Source organism: Opisthocomus hoazin, chromosome 22 (assembly GCF_030867145.1).
Source record: "Opisthocomus hoazin isolate bOpiHoa1 chromosome 22, bOpiHoa1.hap1, whole genome shotgun sequence".
NCBI classification, from domain to species: Eukaryota; Metazoa; Chordata; class Aves; order Opisthocomiformes; family Opisthocomidae; genus Opisthocomus; species Opisthocomus hoazin.
Genome location: NC_134435.1, coordinates 9,697,789 through 9,719,786, shown reverse-complemented (window position 1 = coordinate 9,719,786; position 21,998 = coordinate 9,697,789). Strand labels below are relative to the sequence as shown.

The following is a 21,998-nucleotide window of genomic DNA, read 5'->3' as shown; positions in this document are numbered from 1 at the left end:
GGAGGGTCCCCCGATGCGCTGGCACTGGGAGGTTCTCGGGACAGAGCCATGGGGTCCCTGCCACGCCGCGGTCCAGGCAGCGCTGCAGCCCAGCTACACCCGGGAGAGCAGCAACCCTCCGACGGCTGCCTTCAGGGCTGGACAAGACCCCCGTGGCCTGACCCACGAACCGACGGCGGTGGGTGCCGGTGCGACCGGCTGGCGAGACCCCACGAGTGTTCCGGGCCGGCCCCACGGCCCAGGCGGGCAACCCCGCCCCTGCGCTCAGACTCGGATCCGCCGTCGGGTGTGGGGACGCGGGGAGCCCCGCGGGACGGACGGGTGCCGGGGGGGCGTGTCTGTGGGAGCTGCTCTCGCCCCCAGTACCCCCCCTCGGGTCCGCGTCCCCGCGGCCGCGGTGCCGGCGGGAGCGGCTCCCCCGCGCGGCCGCCAGGTGGCGCCGTGGCCACGCGGCGCGGAGGGTCCCGGCCCCGCCCCCTCCCCCGCGGCGGCCCCGGAGGTGTCGGGCTCTGCCGCGGGGGGGGGACCGGAGGGGATCGCCCCCTCCCCACAGCCCCCCCTCCCCGGCCAGTGAGAGTGTGGGGGGTGCCCTCGCCTCTCCCCCGCCGTGCAGCCCCGTGCGGGCCTCGCCCCGACGTGATTCCACAGCTCTGCTCGCCCCCCACCCCCGGGGAGCTGCCTGGGGGGCTCCGGCCCCGGGCGGTAGCGGGGGGGTGTGTGTGTATATCCCCCCCGTCCCGTACTTCTCCTTCCGACGAGTGTCTGGGAGAAGGTCCGCTCCACCGGGCCCTTGCTGCCGCCTGACAGCTCCCCCCCGCCCCGGGGTCCCGCACCCCCCTGCCCCCAGACACCCCGAGGTGGGTCTCCCCTTTCCCCCCGCCCCTTGCAGGCCGGGCATCTTCCAAACGCTTCCCTCCACCCCTGGCTGCTTCCGACACCCAGGGGTTAACCCTGCCCCACGGCCGGCAGCCTCCCCCCTCCCCGGGGGGAGAGCCCCTGCTCCCCATCCCGGCGGGGGGGGGCAACCCGGGGGTCCCCAGTCCCCAAGGGGCGGCGGGAGGCAAGAGGAGGAAAGCCCCTGGATGAGTGAAACGTTTCTGTCCAGGCCGCCTGTGGCTGCTTCGTGGAGTTGGGCAAAAGCGAGGTCCTACGGGATCCCAGAGGCACTCGGGCTCCTTCCTCCTGAACAGAGCATCGTACCCCAACCCTCAGCCCCCTAAGCCTTTTTGTCCTCTTCTCCTTCTCCCCAGGAGCAAGCCAGGTAGGAGGAATAAAACGCCCCGAGCAGCTGAACAGTGTCACCACCAGCCAGGGCGGACATCGGATTTACCTGCGGATGGAAAATCTTTGGATCAAAACGGATTCCTGTTGGCCGTAAGAAAAATACTCATGAAAAGCACCTTTGCTGGGGAGGATACCGGTGAACTGTTCCCAAACCCTCAAGCCCCTTCCACCTCTGCATCCGCAGAAATTGCAGGTACGTGCTCAGACTCCTGGTGCTCCGCTTCCAGTCCCACCTCGGGAGCAGAGGCTGCTTCTCCCTTTCCCCCCATCGGCACGGCCCGCTGCTCATCCGCCTGCTCCCAAGACGGGCGGGAAGGAGCGCGGTCCCTCTGGGGGTGCCTCGTCCAGCTGCAAAGGTCAGGGAGGAGGGAGCAGAAGGCTTTTTTTTTTTTCTCAGAAATTCCCATTTCCAACCATTTCTTCCCTCCCTTGGGGTCTGGGCGGAGGGAAGCGGGGCCTGACTGTCCCCCCTGTGTCGAGAGCCCCGGAGCAGAAGGAGCGGGGACGGGAGGAGGGAGTTGTCCTGGATAAACTCCAGGTCAGAGGCGAGAGGGGCCTTGGGCCCACTTGGAAACCGCCTCGGGGAAGGGGAGAGGCCTTTCCCCACACAGGAGACTCTGGGACCTCTGTCTCCAGCCTCGGAGGGGCTGTGTTTGCGCTCCAGAGTGAAGCCTCCTGCCATGGCCCCCATAGTCTAAGGCCACAAAACCAGTTGTTGCCCAGGAGCCCTGTTTTCTCCTGCGTGGGCTGAGCAAGCCAGGGCTGGCTTTGTCCTCCCCCTTTCCCTTCCACTGGCATCTGGAGCCCAGCGTTGCCCCGTCCCTGCTATGTGTCACGATCGGGGACGCTGCAGCCATGTCCTGGTCCTGTCCGTAAGCTGCTCTTGCCTGCTCTGCCAAGTTGCAGCTTACGGGTTTGCGTCGCTGGGGTGAGAGCCACAGCTCAGCTGTGCGGCTCTCGCTCGCTTTGGGAGCGAAGCGTTTACTCGCCCCTGGGAGCAAACCGCAGCCTGCGAGCCTGTGTGTGTTTTATTCTGCGCTGTACGTTGAGAGCATTTAACTCCGGATCACGGGGGACCCTCGCTGCCGTGCGCCCGAGTTTCCTTCTGCAGCAAAACAGTTCGTGGCCGAGTCCCTGCCAGCCCCCGGGGACTCCCCCGTGGCAGGCTGCGAGGCTGCGGAGCGTCCCCCAGCTTGCTTCGCCATGCCGAGGGAAGGACAAACGCAGCTTTCCGCACCGACACGCTCCGGCCTCGTAACCGGTGCGGCAGCCGCACGCACGCACGGCTCTGCTGCGGTCGGCGGAGTGCGGTGGCCTTGGTCCAGAGACCAGACCCAGGCGGGGGGAGAAAGCAACCGGGAATTCGTTAAAATAAAAGCCCCCGGTATGCTACGGTTGGCCTCTGTGGGGTGGATAGAGCACAGAAGTCTCCTTGCCTGCTGCCAGCTCTCTTTTTATTTTTTTCTTTTTTTTTCCTTTCTTTTTTTCCTTTCTTTTTTTCCTTTCTTTTTTTCCTTCTCTCTTTCCTTCTCTCTTTCCTTCTCTCTTTCCTTCTCTTTTCCTTCGTTTTTTCTTGTTTTTTCTTTTTTCTTTTTTCTTTTTTTTTCCTTTTTTCTTTTTTTCTTTTTTCTTTTTTCTTTTTTTCTTCTTTTTTTCTTTTGTCTTTTTTTCCCTTTTTTTTTCCTTTTCTTTTTTTTTCTTTTTTTCATTTTTTCCTTTCCCAAGTCCTGACTTTCTCACCCCCTCCTTCTTTCACACTCCTCCCGTGGGGGTTGAGCCAGTATTTAACTCTTTCATCCTTGCAGCGATTCGTCGGTGGCTTTGAGACTACCCCTGAGCCCCGGGCTGGGGCATCTCCCCCTGTGTGTTGGGCACTGAGGCACACGCGTGTGCCTGTGTGTTTGTGTACAAGGAGAAAAGCCGAGGAGAACTTGTCACTCTCGCTGTCGCAGCTGGCTGTCCCTGCCCCGTGGAGGTGCCCTCAGACTGCTGCTGGGATGCTGTTCCCTCCAGCAGCCAGGAAAAGGCACGGAGATGGTCCCCTGATCCCCTGAACAGATTTGAAGGGCAAAATCTGCCAACTGCTCGGTGTATTGATTCCAAAGCATTATTCCTCCCTGGGCAGATCCCTGCCCTGGGAAAGGAGCAGTCAGTGCAGGTGCAAACAGCTTTTAATTGCAAAATGTATCTCACCATGGAGGCATTTAGGCTGGATATGATACAAGTGATGCAGCGGCCGCCTGACGAAGACCAGTAAGCCGGAGTACTGCAGGGGCCAGCCTACTCCTGTGCACTACCTATGGTGTAAATATTCATGTGTGGCTGTACGTCTGTGTTCTTCCACACATCCCCGAGATATGACACAGGAGGATTGTGTGAGAAATCAGATATCATCTGCAGGGACTGTGAAAACTTGTGCTCTGTCAGGGTTCCTGCGTGAGAACGCAGCACCCTTTGGCTGCGGATGCTTTGCCTGTGGACTCCCCTAAAGCCGAGGCTGCGGGCGCCGTTTCTGGGTGCCAGCGAGGTGCTGGCAGCGGGCTGTGCCTGCTTCGGGGACCGGAGCGCTGTCCCCGCGCTACAGCCCTGTGCACGCAGAGCGATGCGTGGGTGGCTGGAAGAGAGTCCCGCAGCGTTGTGGGACCGCCCTGGGGTGCCGATGGAGCTGTGTCCCACCCGGCTTGCGTGTTCTCCGGGCCCCGAGCTGTGCTCCCGACCGGGCGGTTGCGGAGCTCGGAGCAGCCCCCCCCCCCCCCGCCGCTCCCGGGGCAGCATCGCCCGCACCCGGCGGGGTGGACGGAGGGGCACGGCGGCAATTCAGAGCTAACCGGGGCGCTTCGGAGGGTGCCGTCGGGTGACATCGCCCAGGGCAGGACGAGTAGCCCGGCTTAGCGGGGTGCACCGGGTTTTGGATTATTCTACGCGCAAACGCTGCGCAAGGCTATAGTTGAGGAGGCATCACCCACGCAGCCGGCGCAGCGAACTCCCTCCCACGGCAAAAGCCCGGGGGGGGGGGGGGGGGCGGCTTGGCAAGCGAAGCGAGTTGCGGGGGGGGGGAAGGCTGGGGGCTGATGCGGGGACAGAGGCAGGAGCCCGCGGAGAGGTGCGGGGACTTGCGCCCGCTCCGCCGCTGCGCAGCCAGCCCAGCGCTTCCCCAGGGAGGGCAGGAATTGGTTTTATTATTATTATTTTCCCTAGGGAAAAAAAAACCCAAAACTGGACTTCCTGGACCAAAAAAAAAGAAAGAAACAACGGACTTTCTCCGCGAACTGTCCCGTTCGGAAATTGCGCGCCGCAGGGCAGGGCAGCGGGGCGGGAGCCGGGGGTCGGTGGGCGCTCAGCAGGGAGATTTGGGGATTTGCAGCGGGGACGTTGGCGGGACCCGGGGCAGGTCCCGGCCCCGCGCGCGTTTCCAGCGGGGTTTGCGCTGGGGGTAACCCCGCTGCGTGGGGCGGCCGCTCCTTCCCGGGCTGGGCGTGGGGATCACCGCAGGCTTTGGGCGGGGGGGGGGGTGTCCCTTGGCAATTAGCGCCGGCTGCGAGCTGTGCGGGAGCGAGGACCGCGGCGCGACCCTGCCGAGGATCGGGGGGGCTCGGTGCGGGGAGCGGGGTGTCCGTGCACCCCCCCCCCGGTTATCCTGGCACGGGGTGGCCCTGGCGAGCAGCGCCGGCGTCTCGTTGATGAACAAAGGCGCGATCGCGTTCGCGTTAATGCCCCCCCCCCGCTCCCCCTCCCTCCGGGGGAGGCTTCGGGGCAACTTTCCCCAGGGCCGACAGGGGCGTCTGGGCGGGGCTATGCTAACGAGGGGGGGAGGGGGCGTGTCCTCGCCCCCGCGGAGGAGACTGGCGGGGCGGCGATTGGCGGCGGCGCCGCGGGAGAGGGGTGGGGTCAGGGGAGCAGTGACGCGATGTAAATGAGGGGGGCGTGGCGGCGGCGGCCCCGCCCCCCGCCCGCCGGGGCTGCGGGGCTCGTGTTCGGCGGCGGGGACAGTCAAAGTGGCTCCCATAGGGAGAGGCGCGAGTCCGCCCCGGCGCTGCGGGAGAGGGGGGGGCCGCGGGCACCGGCAGCCCCAGGGTCTCCCGCCGGCCGTCCGGCCGTCCGTCGGTCCGCGCCCCGCTCGCTCCCTTCCCGGCGTGCGCCCGGCCCCGGCGACTGGCTTCCTGCGCGGCTGAAGGAGGGAGGAGAGCGCGCTCCGGCTGGGAGAGGAGAGAAGAAAGAGGGAGAAAAGAAAGAAAGAAGGAAAGAAAGAAAGAGAGAAAGAAAGAAAGGAGAGAGGGGGAAAAAAGAGAGGGGGAAACTTGCCTCTCTTGTCACTGGAAAATGACACTTGATGTAGCAGAGCCTGCCGCAGCTCCCGTTCGTCCTATTGTTTCTTAAACTGCCATCTGAGATTCTTTTTTCTTTTTTTTTTTTCTTCCCTTCCCCCCCCCCCCCCCCCGCCTGCTGCCATCCGAGGGGTGTCTTCATACAAAAGGGACTTCAAGTACTCCTCTGGCTTGCGAGCGCCAGAGCACCCCGCCAGCCCCTCCGAGCACCCAAACAAACTGCACACGTAGCGAACTGCGGCGACAAACCCGGGCTCTGATTGCCTCTGGATTTTTTTTCCTTTTTTTTTTTTTTTTTTTAAACGTGCGTGCCTGTGTTTGCTTTCTCTGACTTGCTTTGATTCCAGAGATCAGCCGCAGAGAGAGGAGAAAGAGAGAAAAAAACCCAAATCTATAACAGTCCGCCTGGCGATTTCATCACTTTTTTTTTTTTTTGACTGAAGAAGGAAGATTTGCGCCGTTGTTTCTGATTCATGTTTGGGATTCAGGAAAGCATCCAGCGGAGTGGGAGCAGCATGAAGGAAGAGCCCCTCGGCGCGGGGATGAACGCGGTGCGGACGTGGATGCAGGGAGCCGGCGTCCTGGACGCCAGCACGGCCGCTCAGAGGTAGGCAGGCTCCGCGCCCCGCTCGGCGCCCCGCTCCGCGCCCCGCCTGCAGCGCGGCTCCCCGCGGGCAGCGCCTTCCCCCCCCACCCCCCCCGCAACAACAAAAAGCCGGCTCCGGAGCTCTGCTAACAGCAGTGAGTTTCGCGCAGACGTCGCCGGTTAAATATTTATCCCTCCTGTCCCGCAGGAATGGCTTTTTATTAAATAATAATAATAATAATAAAGGAAGCGACGAGTTTCGCTAGGCAGGAGTAGGTGGGTTTTAATCTCTGTAGCCCCTTGTGTTCGCGCGGAGGAAGGACTTTTCAAAACTATGTTGGCTGCTGATTTAGCCTTACGCTCTCCAAATGACACTTTCCTCCTCCGACAAGCAGCGAGTTGCGCACGGATGTGTCCGAAATACATTTCTCTGCCTCGCTTTCCTATCCTCCTGGGGATCAGCAGCCTCCCTTCTTCCCCTCCGATAAGCAGAGAGTTTTGCAAAGCTTTCTCGAGGAGAAAATTAATTCGAAGCTCCTTTGTAAAACCACTGACACTTATCTTAGATTTTTTTTCCCCCCCAAAGAAATCCATCCAAATCGGAGGTGCGTGTGGCGGAGCTGCGCCCAGCTTCGCTTTCTTTCTTATTTCTCCTTCTCCTCATCCTCTTCCCCGCGGAAAAAAAAAAAAAAAGAAAACAAAAAACTCCCAACCAAACCGTGGTGCCGGATTTGCAGCCTGAGCATCACCGGAGAAGTTTCATGTTGGCATCTCCCGGTGTCTCCCACCTCGCCCCGCACCCCTCCCTTCGGAGCCCTCGGAGGAAGGGAAAGTTTCTGCAGGGACAACCCTGAAATATCCCTGGCTGCCGTAGCGGTGTTCACCCATCGCTTCGACGAGGGGGGGCTGGAGGGGGGGGGAGAAAGGCTCGCAGGACCGAAACTGAAAGATGAGGGCACACGGGCGCTCGGGTGACAGCGTCGAACCCGGTTTGAGGAGCAACACGCCGGCGGGGCTGAGCGCGGTCCCCCCCCCCCCCCCCCCCCCCCCGCCATGCAGGGGGGGCTGCGAGCGGGCACGGCCCCTGGGGAGGGTTGGTGGGTGCCGGGATGGGGTCGTGTCTGTGCTACGCGCCCGGCTCCGCGGGGTTTCGGCTTGAGCCCTTCTCCCGGCCCGGAGGGAAGAGCCCCGGGGGAGGGGGGGATGCTCAGCCCCGGGGGAGCCCAGCCGGGTCCCGGCCTGGGAGCGGGCTGGTGCGGCGAGGGAGGGGGATGGGGGGGGGGGTGAGGTCGCGTCGTCGGGGCTGCCGCTAACCCGCGTCTGTCCGGTCCCAGCGGAGTGGGTCTGGCCCGGGCTCACTTCGAGAAGCAGCCCCCGTCCAACCTGAGGAAGTCCAACTTTTTCCACTTCGTCCTGGCTCTGTACGATCGGCAGGGGCAGCCCGTGGAGATCGAGCGCACCGCCTTCGTGGGCTTCGTGGAGAAGGAGAAGGTGAGTCCGCCCGGCGCCCGCGGGGGCTTGGCCGCCTCTCCCGGGCCCTCCCCTCTCCTCCTCCGTCCCGGGAGCTTCGCCATCCCTCGGCCTGGAGGGCAGCCGGGGAGGGGGTCTCCCCCCACCCCTCGCTGTTCCCGGGGCAGGGGAGGGGGCTGAGAGCTGCCCCGGGGGCTCCCGGCGTGCGAGTGATGGAGAAACTTCACAGGACATTTTATTTTTTTTCTTTTTGCTTTCTCCTCCGACTTCCCGCGTCCTCTTTGACTTCAGGAAGCCAACAGTGAAAAGACCAACAACGGGATCCACTACCGCCTGCAGCTGCTCTACAGCAACGGTAAGGGCTGGGAGACCCCCGCGTCAGCCCCGCCACCCCCCCCCCCATCTCCCCCCCCCCCCCCCCCCTCGGCTGAAAAACCCACCAGAGGCCGGGGAACCGCTGCCCCGGCTCCGCTCCGCGCGTCCCTGCTCTCGGTGCCTGGGCTCAGCCCGGGCGGGAGTCCCCGGCGGGCCCGAGCCGTCGGGCGAGCCCCGCTCCTCACGCCTCTCCGCCTTGTTTTCAGGCATCAGGACGGAGCAGGATTTCTACGTCCGGCTCATAGACTCCATGACCAAGCAGGTAACGTGCTGCGGGACGCCCGCGGAGGAGGAGGCGGGGGGGTGGTGGTGGTGGTGGTGGGGGTGGCAGCCGTCGGGGCGGCCCCCGGAGGCGAAACCCGCCCCTGCCGTTAAACGGAGCGGCCCTGCGCCGGCGGGGAAGGGGCTGCCGCCTCCCGCGGAGCCGAACCGCGGGCACCGACCGCGCCGTCGGAGGGTCCCCGCGGTACCCTGCCCGCCGCCGGGCTCGGGAGCTCCGAAAAAAAACCAAACCCGGCGACCCTCCGGCCGTCCTAATCCGGGCTGGGGCTGGTTTTACCGCTTAATTAATGAGACTTCACCTTCTGGCCTGCCCCAGCCCTGCGAGCGCCGTCAGTGCGAGCCGCTGCTCCGCCGCGGGGCTGCCCGTCTGTCCGTCCGCCCGTCCGTCCGTCCGCCCGCGGGTCCGGGGGTCGAAGGGGGGCGGGGGGAGCGATCGGATCGCGGCGCGTTCGCCTGTCGGAATACGTCGCGATACGGGGAGCGGCGAGCTCGGTGCCGGGTTCCGGGAAGGGCTGCAGGGCGGCAGAGCCGGTCGGTGGATTCAACCCCGTTTTCAGCTCGCTCTTCAGCTTCCCGGGCAGAGTCATCACGCGCCCGCCTACCTGTAAAAATATACTTTTCTGTATGAAAACAGTAGTTTTGCAAAGGGGCTACCTGAGCAAATCGATTCTCTCTTTTTTTAAAAAATTCGTCACTCTAGCTTTTTCTACTGCTTCTGTCAGAATATTTTTCTCATATAATACGCTTCTTTTCAATAGTTGCGATCGCTTTGAAACCTTTTTATCCTTAAGATATGTTTTTCCCCTCCTAATCTGTTTTACTTGTTAAAAAAATTCTTAAGTTTTATTTAGGAAAAACACTAAGCTCTTTTTGTACCGGCAGGAAAAGTCAGTCCCTGTATGTTGTCTGTAGGGAAAAAACTCTTGGCTTGTATTTGGGTTTCTCTTCTCCAGCAAAACATAAAGCTCTAAGGGCTGAGTTTGTTTTAGAAAACTCTCTTTGATGGTCCCAAAACATCTTTTCCTGCTATTGAAGACTGTCTTTCAACAGGGGAAGAAAAAAAAAAAAAGCAACAAAAAGGAACTTGGATGAATTTTTACTAGCGAATCCACTACACATGTGAACTCTGTTCAGCCATACACTTCCAAACAGCCCATTCCCTGCAGGAATTAAAACAGCAGCAACGCACCCTTCTTCATAACAAATCTGGGAAAGCATTTGCTGTCATTCCTTGTTTTTCAGGCATAAATTAGGTAGTTTGTGTTAAAAGTAACAAAATCTTCCTGATATATGAACTCTTTTTAGTCCTTTTGGAGCTTATGTATTTCACTGTAGACCGCATGAGAGAGACTGTCAATAAATATTATCTTTAAATAGCTCTCCTCTCATTACGGAAATGCAAAAGCCTCTGTTCATAATCCTGCTGAAAACAGAGCCCTGAACTCATGTAGAGCAGCGGATTCAAAATAATTTTCTTAACAAAGGCATCTTGCATATGAAGAGTTCATCCTAAGGCACTGTTTGACCTCTTGGTCTCTCATTATTATCAAGTCATCAGAGGGTCTTTGGAGAGAAAGGGGAAAAAAACCCCGAGAAACAGTGTATTTGTAAAACCTACCATGTAGCTTTAAAGCACGTTCACGATGAAGAAAGAAAGAAAGGAAAAAAAAAGAAATCTGTCTGATTTCAGGAAGCCTTACAAAAACAAAGTTAGTGCAAATTACAGATTTTGGGGAAAGTGCAATGGAGTCCAGAAGCAAGGATTTAGAACAAAAGCTCTCTGAATTTAGGTTAGAAAAGGGGGAGCGAAAGGCTATTTTAGACGCAAACATGTTTGCTTACGTATTAGTTTCACGAGTGTCATTTCTTTAGGCACGATTATAATCGCTTATGAAAAACAGGGCATTGTCATGTCAAAACTGTGGCATGTGCCACTCTGAATTTTTTCGAGGGGATAAATTGTCCCTCTTCTTCTTCTTGAATTCTTTATTTTTTAAAGTGAAATTATTTCAGAGTTGCGATCGCTTCGGTTACTGAGCGCTGATTAGGGAGCAAAGTGCAACACGACAGAAGCTCATCCGAATGTTGAATATATCATTTATATTTTACGACAGTGAATTATATAGAAGATTCTCAAGTAACTTTCAAATCATCAAACTGTAATTAAATATTGCAAAGACTGTCTGAAAATTCTTTAATTTTTAATGAAAGTTAAATATATATTGTCAGTCTACTTGAAGGTGTAGTATTTTAATGCATGACGCTCAGAACAAATTGGATAATGAAATGATTACTTTTAAATGAAACTGTTGCAGAAGCGTGCATGTTTCAGCTGGCGAGGATCTTCTCACACACGCACATTCACACACTCAGTAACTGTGAATTCCCAGACTGAAATTACAGCTACTCTGAAGTTTCTGGTGGCAAATGAAAAATCCACAGAAGCAAAGCTCGAATGAGTTAGATTCCCCAGATCATACAGGAAAGTATCTGTGGCTCTTTCCTTATATTAAATAATTAGATCTGATTTGTCCATTATTTTTTTAAAAATACATTCTCTTTGTCTCACAGCCATAAATTGCAAGGTTTTGTACAGCTGCAGATTATGAAGTTAGGTAAGATAAAGTAAAACCCATTCTGCAAATCAGACCTAGATTTCTGTCCATAGGATCGCTACTCATAGATTTAACAACATACATGTCCCCTGAGCCGCGTGCCTTGTATCAGCAGGTAGGCAGGCAGGGCTTCTCTGCGCTGGATGCTGCGTATGCAACAAACAGTCGATATTCTGGCTCCGACAGAGTTCTTGATCTGAATAAGTCAGAGGCTTGTTTGCGTGGCTGTGACCAGCTAAGAAACTAGTGGCAAGCGTCGTGTCATAGGCGGAACACGGGGATCGACGTGTCCCGGTGCGCGTGTGCAATGTGGGAAGTGGGGCCGGAGAGCGGCGTTACTGAAGGAACCAGGGATTTGGTCGCCGACTACATCCCAGGGCAGATCTGGGGTTTAGGAATGAATTGTGCACGCGCTCGCTGCCCCGAAACGCGAGCTTTCGCTGCACATGTGCTCCTTGGTCGCCTGGGCTGTGGGACTTCCGAGTGGGAAACCCAGGCAGGACTGGTCTTGAAGTGCATCATTTCCAGTTACATTTGGGATAACGTGCTCGGCCTTCGGAGGTGGTCCCAGAGAAGCACTGGGTCAGACGGGAATTACGTGCCTTTGAGGGGTCTCGCTATGTTTCCAAAATGTGCCCCTGTCCTTTAAAAATTGTAAATACTACGCGCAAGTCGTTAATGCTGCGGGGAAGTTCTTTTCAGTTAGGGTAGCAACATTCGGCATCAATACTGGCTTAATTACGTTTTCTTTTATGTTATCTTGGCACCTCATTTTACGCCGGGATCACAGTCCTAATGCGTTCAAAACCCCAAACTTTATAGCTGTTGCTTTCTGTAAAGCAGCAGCTCCTAGCGCAGTAGGTCTGGCTCTAACAATGATGCATTTTGAAATTGCCTGCAAAACGTGAAATATGTCTGCTGTAATAAAACCGGAGTTTTTAGGCAAGTCTAAGGATTTTAATATATTTACAGAGAAGAGATGCCTTCTATTTCTTCAACTGTATTTTCATAAAGTTGAGATATTTCACTATTAGGAAAAATGGAAGAAATAAATCTGAAATACTTGTTCCCCACCCATTTTTCCTTCAGCCGTTCTCATCCATAAGATATAACGGATGCTAATATGGCTCAGGCATCTTAAAAATCATAAGTTTTGCACGATAGCTATTGTCTGTTGCTGAGAGTCCTCATGAGTCAAAAATCCTTCCTTCAGACTTAGACTCTGTTTACATTTTGCTTTTTTTTCCAGTCCTTTAGCTCTGGATGCAAATGGTTTTTCTGTTGACTTCTCTATCATTCTCTGACGTCTGCAGATATTTGATCAGCTCTCTGTTCCGTGCATAGCACGGCCCTTCTCTGGCAGCTACGTGCATGGGAAAAAAAATGTTATCAATAAGTTCAGAGGAGCCTCAGCAGACTCGGAGAAATTTCACACAAACATAAAACAAAACCTAACCCCTGTGACAGGGAAAGTTTGCTTTGCGCCAGATTTTAGCAGCTTTCTTGTGCCTTTGGTGAGATGTCAGAAGCGCAGGTGATTTTAATTTTCTTGTACAGAGAGGAGTGGAGAAGTTTGGAATTTGCATGCATGATCAGGACCTGTGTTTGGGAAAATGTAAACTCATCACAGTGGAAAATGTGTTGTTTGGAGTCTGAGGGTGAAAACAAAGCTGAGGATTTTGGAGACACTGCCTGAGCCAGATGGCCTGGTGCATTCCCAGTCTGGCAGCCCAACTGCTCCCTCCTGTATAATATACAGCCATTTGTTCTGGGATATTTACGCTAGAGCTGTTTCCATGTGAATGTTTGAAAACCATTAAAAATGAACATATTAGGAGAGATAAATTTATTTAATTTGTGTGAATACGCCGATAAGCAGACTGTGTATCAAAGGCGGAGGGAGACTGGATAAAATAATGAGATGCTACTGAATTGTACACTGAGAGACGCAGCAAGAACTAACTGTCCTTGCCCTGGGACCCAGCGCTGTGCTGCTTGTCCGGGATAAACCTCACTGGGATGAGCTGAAATTTTGCCTGGGGAAGGGGTAAAAACGCGGGGAATGAGGGGTTAAGTGTTTGAAGCCAAATAAATGCAATTCACAGTATTTTCAGTGTAGATACATAGCGGATACAAGCCCAGTCCTCTCCGGGTGAAATTCTGGCCCATCTGAAGTCAATTGCAAAGCTCCTATTGAATTCGGTGGGGCCAGGATTTTATTTTCTCTCTGTGTGCACGGCTGTACACGTCACTCCAAATCATTTTAGTTCTGTTTTTGAAAAGACCCTCATTTTAATGAGTTTTTGTTTCTCCTTTATTTCAATGAGGGAGATATAGTCTGTTTTGTGAAACGGGTGAGGGGTTTCAGTGGGTTCAGATACATGTTGGTGACTTCTTTCCTTCTCTTACTCTTTTAAAATCAAGGCCAGGACATAACTGAATAATATAATGACCATGATCTCATTCCTTCAAGATTGTTTTTCGTCCGGTTCAGAAAGCAGGATTGCTTGACTGGCAAACTGACACCATGAGACGATTCTGCCCTCAGTTGTACCAGCACGAATCTGGATTTATGCAGGAATAGTTAAGAAAAAAATCTGGCTCTATATTTTTCCAACTTATCTATCAATCCCTTTACTGCTTTATCCTGCCATCCTTACTGGGGAACAAGTGGATTAAATGAGAACTGTAGTCCTGACTTTTATATCAGCCCCCTGCCCTTTTATTTTTTTTATTTTTTTTTTTTTAATGAACTCTGTCACTGAAAAGTTTAGGCAAATTGTTGGACGCACTTGTCATCTAGAAATGACTGCAATGGCTCAGTTTAGTAGTTTTTACTTGCTGGCAAGCAGTGAATTGCATTTCACTTCATTTCTAATGTAGCTTTATTTAAATGGAAGTGAGGAAGTCTTATATTTTGACACTAATCTTTTGGGGTCTGATTTTGAAATCCATTTGGGCATGAGTGATCGTTACCCACTGGGACTTCTTGTAGAAAGGTTACTTGGGTGAGTAATGGCTTACAAAATGGAAGATGAATTTTGTGGGGAAATATTTAAGTTGCTCAGGAGAAGCAAAGCTGTTTTGAAACGCTTATGAAATAACACCAAATTAAAACTACATGAAGTAAACAAAAAGAAAAAAAAAACCCCAAAGACTATAATTTTGCATTTCCTTTGCTGGTGTTTTGTTGTGCAACCCTGATGTGTATTTGCAGGCTTATTTTCAGCTCTGCTGTGGTCTAAGTTTATCCACTGTAACTTTCACTTGATCTCTCATTAATGCGATCCCCATGTGACAAAATCACGACGGTGTTAGTGCGACAAGGAACCCGGCCGCAACCACCCTGTTGTAAAGCCTGAACTTTCCAAGATAATAATTAAAAAAAAAATCAAGAGAGTTTTGTTAAAAGAGTAGCTTTTCAAACCTTCAAGTGACAAATTTTCACAACAGAAACATCGTAGACCCTTCCTGTAAAAATACTTCTGGCAGCTGTAACGATCTGAAACTTTAGCAGTTCCTGTTTCCTTTTTGCAACCGATTGTAGAATTAATGCTTCAGAGCAGCGCAGCCTGCAAGGCAGTGGAGTATCTGTAATGCTCTCGGGCAGCCATTCATGGAAGTAAACAACTGGCGCTTAGCACACCCGTTCGCACAAGTACATTGGAACGTAGGAATAGGAGCTGGGGATGAGTTGCTCGGAAATGAACTCAGCAGTTCCTCCTGCTTCCTAGAATTTCCTAGAAGTTCCTTCAGGAATAGGGTATTGAGAGCGTATCTGCCCTCAACAGGGAGAAAACAAAATGTACAGAGGTACAACATTGGTAACTGAATGCGAGCAAAGTGAAAAGCCAGTCCTTAACGTAGAGGAAGGCGGAAGAATGTCATGCGCGCAAAGAAGGGATCACTGATGCTAAACACAACAGACAAGGTGATTATGTACCGCAGTGTTGACTCTGCCCGTTCATTATTGCTATTTAGTTGAGTTATTTAAGCGGGTACCTGGAGGTTAAGTAAGCATAGCAGCAGGAAGAGAAGAGGAAGAGAGAGGGGAGGGGGAAGAAAGAAAGTAAATTGTGTGTTCTGGTTTGCCATTTCTAGGGCTTCCTAGACTTCACTGGCAACAAGATAATCCATACTGGGTAAATTTATTTTAAGATTTGAAAGTCTAAGAAGAATGAGCCAAGTCCAGCAGTCCTCTCTCAGTGTTATTCCCCTGCATTACGCTGTGACGTATGGAGGTGAAGGGGGCTGGAGGTGTTTTTCTCCACTAAAGGCCTCGGGACTAGATCTGCTCTTTACCCCCATGCTCCGCACACTCAGAGGCAAATTATTCTTTAGTTACTGATTAAGTCCAAAAAGTGCCTTGAGCTTCCCCTTACCTGGCCTGTCCCATTGTCAGGCAGAAGCTGATTTGGGGTTTTCTGGAGTCTTTGCAATGTCCCTGCTGACCGACCGCATCAGGCGTTGGCCGGTTACTTTGATTCCCTGGTTTTGGCTGGAAGCAGCTTCTCCCCATCTTCCCCTGTGATGCACAGAAATGAGGATCTTCTGTATTTGTCCCACCACCTGACATAACACATGGATGACTGTAGTGCCATCTTCCAAGGCTTCTTGCAAACCATCCGTAGCTCTCTCGGGCACTGATGTGGAAGGACCTCGAGGTGTGGGCCAGCAACCGAGCAGGGACGTGGGGTCCCAGCTGGGGTTGGGGGGGAGGGTGTTGCTGGTGTCTGGGGGTTTGCGTGGACTCTGCATGTGTCTTGCGACCACCTTCGTGTTCTTTTTATATGAGTGCAGGGTTCACGCAGTTTGTGCCTCACTGGTGGGAATGAGCAGGCAGAAGTCAGGTGAAACTCCGTACCCGTTCATTGCAACGGCACTGGCAGCCTCTCTTTTATCTCATCGGCAAAAAAACCCCACTGGCTCTCAGATTTTAGGGGAAAACACATAGCAAAACTGAAACAAAAAAAGCAAAACTAACAAAGATAACACAGTCCCATCCCTGACATTATTCATGGAATCATGAAATAATTTTATAATGCATAATATTAATACTGCATGTTACTATTAAAATGGTGTTAAAAATCAGCTCGTGCTTCTTCAGATTTGTGTGTCCTGAGATCCGTGCCCCCTCTGCAGGTACAGCACCTCTTATCCTTGGTGGGTTATATTTGTCAGGGATGGGAAAGCAGTTCATATGACATTACTTCGTCATATATTAAGATAACTTATTTTTTCTCAGTATTTTCCACACTTCCGTTTCAAAGTGGTCTAATTCCATAAGACGTATGTCATCCATACTGCATAATTTTGTTTTTTTTTCAATATCTATTTTATTGCTAACTTCAGGGATACCTGTATCAGACGTCATTTTATTTGCAGAGTTTTTTCCCCAACTTCTGCTTTCTAGTTCTGTATTTTAGGGGCTGAAAAGGTCACAGCACAGGTCAAGGGCAGAGCTGATGCCCAGATGTAGGCGTTGTCTTCCCTCCGAGGCTGGGGCTTTAACCACCGATCCCAGCTCTGGAGTGACACCTGAAAAGATTTAGGAACCTCAGTGCTATTGAAAGATGCTGTTGCAAAGGCAACTTCTTTTCATTCTTGTTTTGCTGCTGGGGGGCTGGTGCCTGGGACGAGGGCTGGCCAGAAAACATAACCCTGTCCTGATCGGCTGGAAACCCTGTCCTGAGCGGGCTGAGAGTGCTAACCTAGTTAGCGGGTAACGCAGATCCTTTGCCACTGGTTCTGCTGGGGGGGGAATTGAAAACGTAGCCTCTTCTTGAAATGCGAATACGCTGCCTTTCCGCAGTTTTAACTTAAAGGATTCTCCCCGTGCTATTTCAGAGTCAAATTTGTGAAGCTGGTTGATCCTCTGTTTTGGTATCCTCTGCTCTGGCAGGGCCTGCCTCTCACTTATTTATATCCCTGTAACTCCAGAGTCGCTCTCTGGAAAGCGGTGGATCACGAGGTTCAAGGGGGGAATCAGGCCTGAGCGCTTTCTCAGGAGCTACCAGGAAAATGCCTGGGCTGAGCAGCTTTTGTAATTAAAAATACATGAGCTTTCTCTTTTCTGTCTTTTTTTTTTTTTAATGAATAGGACCCAAAGTATGCCAAGGCTTGCTGGTTTTTTTTCTTTTTTTTTTTTTTTTCTTTTTTCTTTTAATGCTGTTAGGTTTATATTTTATTCTGAATTGAGAAGAAAATCGTGGTTGTCTTGACTACTAAAAAACCCCATCCTACACATCGCTTGAGAGATGTGCAACGGAGAGGAGGGAATTTAGCTGCACTCCGCGCGTGTTGTTTTCCGACTGCAAGTCTTGGAGCAGGTTCGGTGGAGACGGGGTCTCTTTAGCATGCGACTTGGCTTGCAACTCCAGCTGCACGTTCGGTCACCGCGATGCGTTTTTATTTTCTCCAAACTCAACTCTATGCACAGCTAAAACAGTGTTTTGTTTCTAGGCGATAGTGTATGAAGGCCAAGACAAGAACCCAGAAATGTGCCGAGTTCTGCTCACGCATGAAATAATGTGCAGGTAAGAAATACCCTGCTTCCAATTAATTAGTGATGAGAAGATGAATCTGTCTCTCAAAATCTAGGTTGAACTTGCAGCTATTTTCGGACTTAAATTTATCTTTCTTGCATTAAACAATCCCAAAATAACACAGTTCGGTGTGCGTAATTAGCAGCAAGGTCTCAGTCGTCACACTAGTTTTCAATTATTTATAAAGAGTTATTCTTAACAGAACGCTACTGGTTTCCACTTGGACGCCGTAGCTCACAAAAAGTCTCCTCACCAAAATTAACAGTCAATTATAGTCTTCTGGCAATAAATGTCTCTGGCCCCAATTCCCAACAAAACCTCCTCTGTAAAATGACAAAATAGTAATTTTGGGGTTTTTTTTCTGGGTGCGCATTAGAACTTGAGGTCAGGACGCCTGTTTCGTCCCAGTTGCTGCTCATGCAAGGCCCGTGCTCGGCCAGAGCGGAGCAGATACTCCTCCATGCAAGAGATACCTTCTTGTTGATTTTCTTTAAACTCCCCCGTGCAGATTTGGCTCTGCCCTGTGCTCTCGTCCCCTGAACATCACTGCCTGAGGTTGGTCACTTAAACTGGGGAGAGGCAACTATCTTCTCTCCCAGACAGGGTACTGCTGCAGCTGCTTCCTTCTCTTTTCTGGCCGATTGAAATAGGTGAAGCCTCCTCCACTTCCTTTTTACTGCAGAGAAGGCAGCGTCTTCTTGCAGACCCCTCCAACACCTTGGAGAGCTTGACCTTGCAGTCTCATTAAAGTTAGTGGGTGTTTTCTGCATGTCTGAAAACATCATTTGTTACACGTTATTCGATGGCAGAAAATAATTCCCTGGTGGAAGATGAGGCATTCTTGCATAAGCTCATTGTTACAATCAGTTGTTTTAAGACTGTAAAAATGCCATTGCATGCATTGTAACTTTTACAAAACACATTTACTAAAAAGGAGTAACTTGAGGGTAAAAACTAGTACCCACTTCTAAGAGAACAAACTTGGATGAGGGTTTCCTGGTGGGGGAGAGTCTTAGACAACATATTCAGATGGAAACTTCTCTGTTGGTTGATTTTTAAAATTTTTTTTTTCCATTCTTGGCGATCTGCATGTTTTGTCCTCCATGACAGCTCCTGCCTGATAAATCCCTGCTTGAGGGCAGCGCCCTGCGATGTCGGCAGAGAAGGAGCTGCTCCCCTCGCTTTGCCAGCCTGGGCGAAACCCCATGCAGCCCCTCAAATCCTTCCTTGCAGAATTTGGGGGATATTATTTCTCATGTCGTATTTTTCTAGGCTGCTTCATTCAGGAGGTTTGGCTTCTTCCAGAAAACCAAAGATAACCCATCACAGCCCGAGAACAATCAGAGCAGACAGGTATCACCAAGAGGTGCCTAAGTTTCCGCGGCCATTGGGAGCTGCAGCATTGCCTTGCTGAGGGCTCCCGGCCACTTCTCCCTTTCCAAATGGAAACCCAGTCGTGCTGACAATCTGTAATTGCCCTAAAATTCATTGGCCCAATTAGCACCACTTTCACACTAGATACCTAACTAGGAACAATTCATGGAAATATTAAAGGAGGCCCCTGACCTGATAAGGCTGAAGTGCGTGCTTTGCTTTTCTCCTGTAAGTAGACCAGTAAAACAGTGGGACTGTTCACGTGAGTGAAATTAAGCACATGTTCGAGTGCCTGCAGCGTCAGGGTCCGAATCTGCTGTTAGTCCTGGGTGATGTGCCCTCCTGAGTCTTAAACAGCAAAGTTTTAGAGTAGGAATTACGTCTGCCTGCTACTCACTGAGCTATCCGTGCAAGAGCAAGAATCGCTTACTTTAATGCATTAATTTTCTTACAAATACTTTAGAAACGTAAAGAATAAGAAGTAAATGGAAACTTTATATAGAGGGCTGAGTTTTAACCAGAAGACCAAATACCTGCATCACAGATTTATGACCATTCAATGTACTTTAATTGAGACAAAATTATTTCCGTTCTGAGAACATAGAAAGATGTGCAGCCTTTCCCTTTATTAAAGCGCTTTACACTTTCTTTGTTCTTAAAATTCACTGGATCGGGAGCTTTATTATCCTCCTTCTATTTGTTTACTGCTAGTCCTTGCTTTGTGTTTGATAACCATAAGGTGGAGGGGTAGCAAAAAAAAAAATAATCTGACCATAGTAGGCCAACGCTGTGTGCCTGACGGGGTGGAGGAGACATATTCAAATTTCTTACAGCTCATATTAGATATTACCCGTTTCCTTTTCTGCCTATACATGTGTAAGAGGGTGCTGTTTGTTTACCAGGCCGCTTGACCCTATTGCACAAATCTGTCATCTATTGTGCCGCTAACACTCTTTTAAATTGCAAATCTGATGCTCTTTAGGGGTCTAGAAGGGAGAAAAAAATATCTCTCTCCACACCATTCTGTTTCTCTTGATTTCTTGCCTGTTGTAAGTGGAAGTTGGGATGTGCTGAATTTGCACCAGGGGTGCAAATGCAGCCTCAATTATAAGCATAAAATTAGAGTCTGTTCCCCATTAATCAGCCCAGCTAATTGCTATGCACTACCATTAGCCATATGGTGTGAAAGACAGCTTGCTCTCCCTCAGATGAAATTTCTTCATTTCAGACATGAAATAGTGAGGGCTCTGTATTTTAAAATAGCTTGTTTTAGAAATCTAATTTCTAAACAACTTTCAGCAGTGCTTTCTATCAAGGCTAACTGCACAATAAAACTTTGCATTTATGTGACAAAGCTGGGTATTTATAGTACACTACAACTACGGTGCGGATGAGACAAAGAATTCAAATGTATAGGAGACTTCTGGCTGTGGTGGGAGAGCGGGGCTGAGCTTTGCTTCAGGTGGCTGTTTATTTCAAAGGATTTCATTGTATTGTGTCAAATATAAAAATCTACACTGCTGGCGAAAATGTTAATAGCTGGGGAGAATTCACAGCCTCAGTGGAATTTATTAGTATTGTAGGCAGCATGGGGAGGGACATCTATAGTTAATATTGCCTCAACAATTTCCATTATGAAACCTTCAGTGACTTACAGCTTTGCCAAACTTAAACTGTTCTGGCTGAAATGTCCTTTGCAGGGTGTCAGCCTCAGGCTGACTTTCTTTGGAAAGTTTCAACTAAAATGGTTCAGTGATTTCTGAGAATGAGGTTGGAGTCAAATATGGTTTTTGTCTGTGTGAAATAAAATCTTACAGCTGTTTTGGTGAGAAGCTCCCACACCTCCACCCTTCGAGGTGAGGAGCCTGTTTGGGGCAGGGGTTGCCCCGACCGCATCACCTGCAGGATGAGACCCACCTCGCTGGGAGCTTCTGCAAAATCTCCCACACCGACTCGCTCAGGACTTGTTAGAGCCTGGCAGCTAAATGATCGGAAAAGTCGCATTTGCGCTGGCCACGTGCCACCGCCCCGTAATTTCTCATTGTTCATTGTCCCCGCAGAAAGCCCCAGCGCGCAGATACACAAAGCAGGGCTCCTCTCGCGAGCGATGCTCCTGGCTGCTGCGCCGCGGTGGGGACGTGGGATTTGGGGTGCCAGACTTTGGGGTGAGGAGGCCATCTCCTGCGTGCCCGCGGTGGGGTCGGGCAGCGCCGGGTAGAGATGCTCCGTCGCAGGGAAGGGAAGAGGAGGAGGAGGAAGATATGGAGCAAGATGGCAGGAGGGCAGCAGGCCCCCAGAGGGTTGGGGTGAGGACAAAGGCAGCAACAAAAGCTGGGAGTGGTGGTGGTGGTGGTGGCCAGGGGAAGTAGAGGCCTGCGAAGGGGCAGGATGGGGATGGTGTGGGGCTTGGGCATGAGCCGTGGGGATGGCAGTAGGAGGGGGGGAAACCTGGGGCAGGCAGAGATGGGGTGCAGGAGCTGGAGGGGGTTGTAATGGCAAGAGATTTCATTACTATCAAGGACTACTTGTTTTAAAAACAAACCACCCCCCCAAATGGAGCAATTTTTGCAGGCTTTTTCTGTGGGCCAGCATGATGTTGTGCCTGAGCCATGGCTTCTTGCCCTGCTTGGGAATGGGTGTCACGGAGGGACAGCGAGGACAAGTCCTTGCCCTCCCGGCTGCAAGGAGCCGTCACTCGGTGCCTCTCACTGCGCTTTCAGAGAGCCTGGGAGCTGGAAGGTTTCTGGATGACTTGGAGAAGCTCCTGGGAATTTTAAAATTCCTTCAGGGAAGAAGAAAGGGCGCTGAACATTCAGGAACTTTTTTCCAAATGTTAAGTAGGCACTAAAAGCCAAAGCTTTCCAGGCAAGCTGAATTAAAAGCACTTCTCATTCCATGCAACCAGGTCTCAAACTCAAGGTTTGTGTGAAGTTGTAATTCTCTGCATAGAAAGACGAGGCCTTGGATTCTGCTGTTGGGGGAAAAAATGCGAAAGGCAAGCTGAGGCTTAAAAAATAACTATCCAGAACATGAAAGAGTATTTGGGGCCCCCTTTCATGCCGCAGAGCCACCAGACAGCGGGGTGTGCCAGCCACGCACCTCTTCCCCATCATGCCCAAACTGCGGTGCAAGCAGTGAGGTC

The 21,998-nt window shown here is 51.8% G+C and overlaps 1 protein-coding gene across 4 annotated transcripts in view; it reads left to right on the top strand.

The window, feature by feature from the left end:
* The first annotated feature begins 1,282 nt into the window (after positions 1–1,282).
* Positions 1,283–21,998, top strand: part of EBF1 (EBF transcription factor 1) — a 287,346-nt gene continuing 266,630 nt past the window's right edge. For 3 of the 4 annotated variants that reach the window (XM_075441521.1, XM_075441520.1, XM_075441519.1), the window contains exons 1-5: positions 5,337–6,216; positions 7,530–7,686; positions 7,957–8,020; positions 8,247–8,302; positions 17,400–17,473. In XM_075441521.1, coding sequence (XP_075297636.1) covers positions 6,083–6,216; positions 7,530–7,686; positions 7,957–8,020; positions 8,247–8,302; positions 17,400–17,473 — 485 coding nt within the window. In that variant the 5' untranslated portion in view covers positions 5,337–6,082. Of the gene's footprint in view, positions 1,478–5,336; positions 6,217–7,529; positions 7,687–7,956; positions 8,021–8,246; positions 8,303–17,399; positions 17,474–21,998 lie in introns of those variants that run through there. The other variant, XM_075441522.1, reaches the window with a different exon arrangement.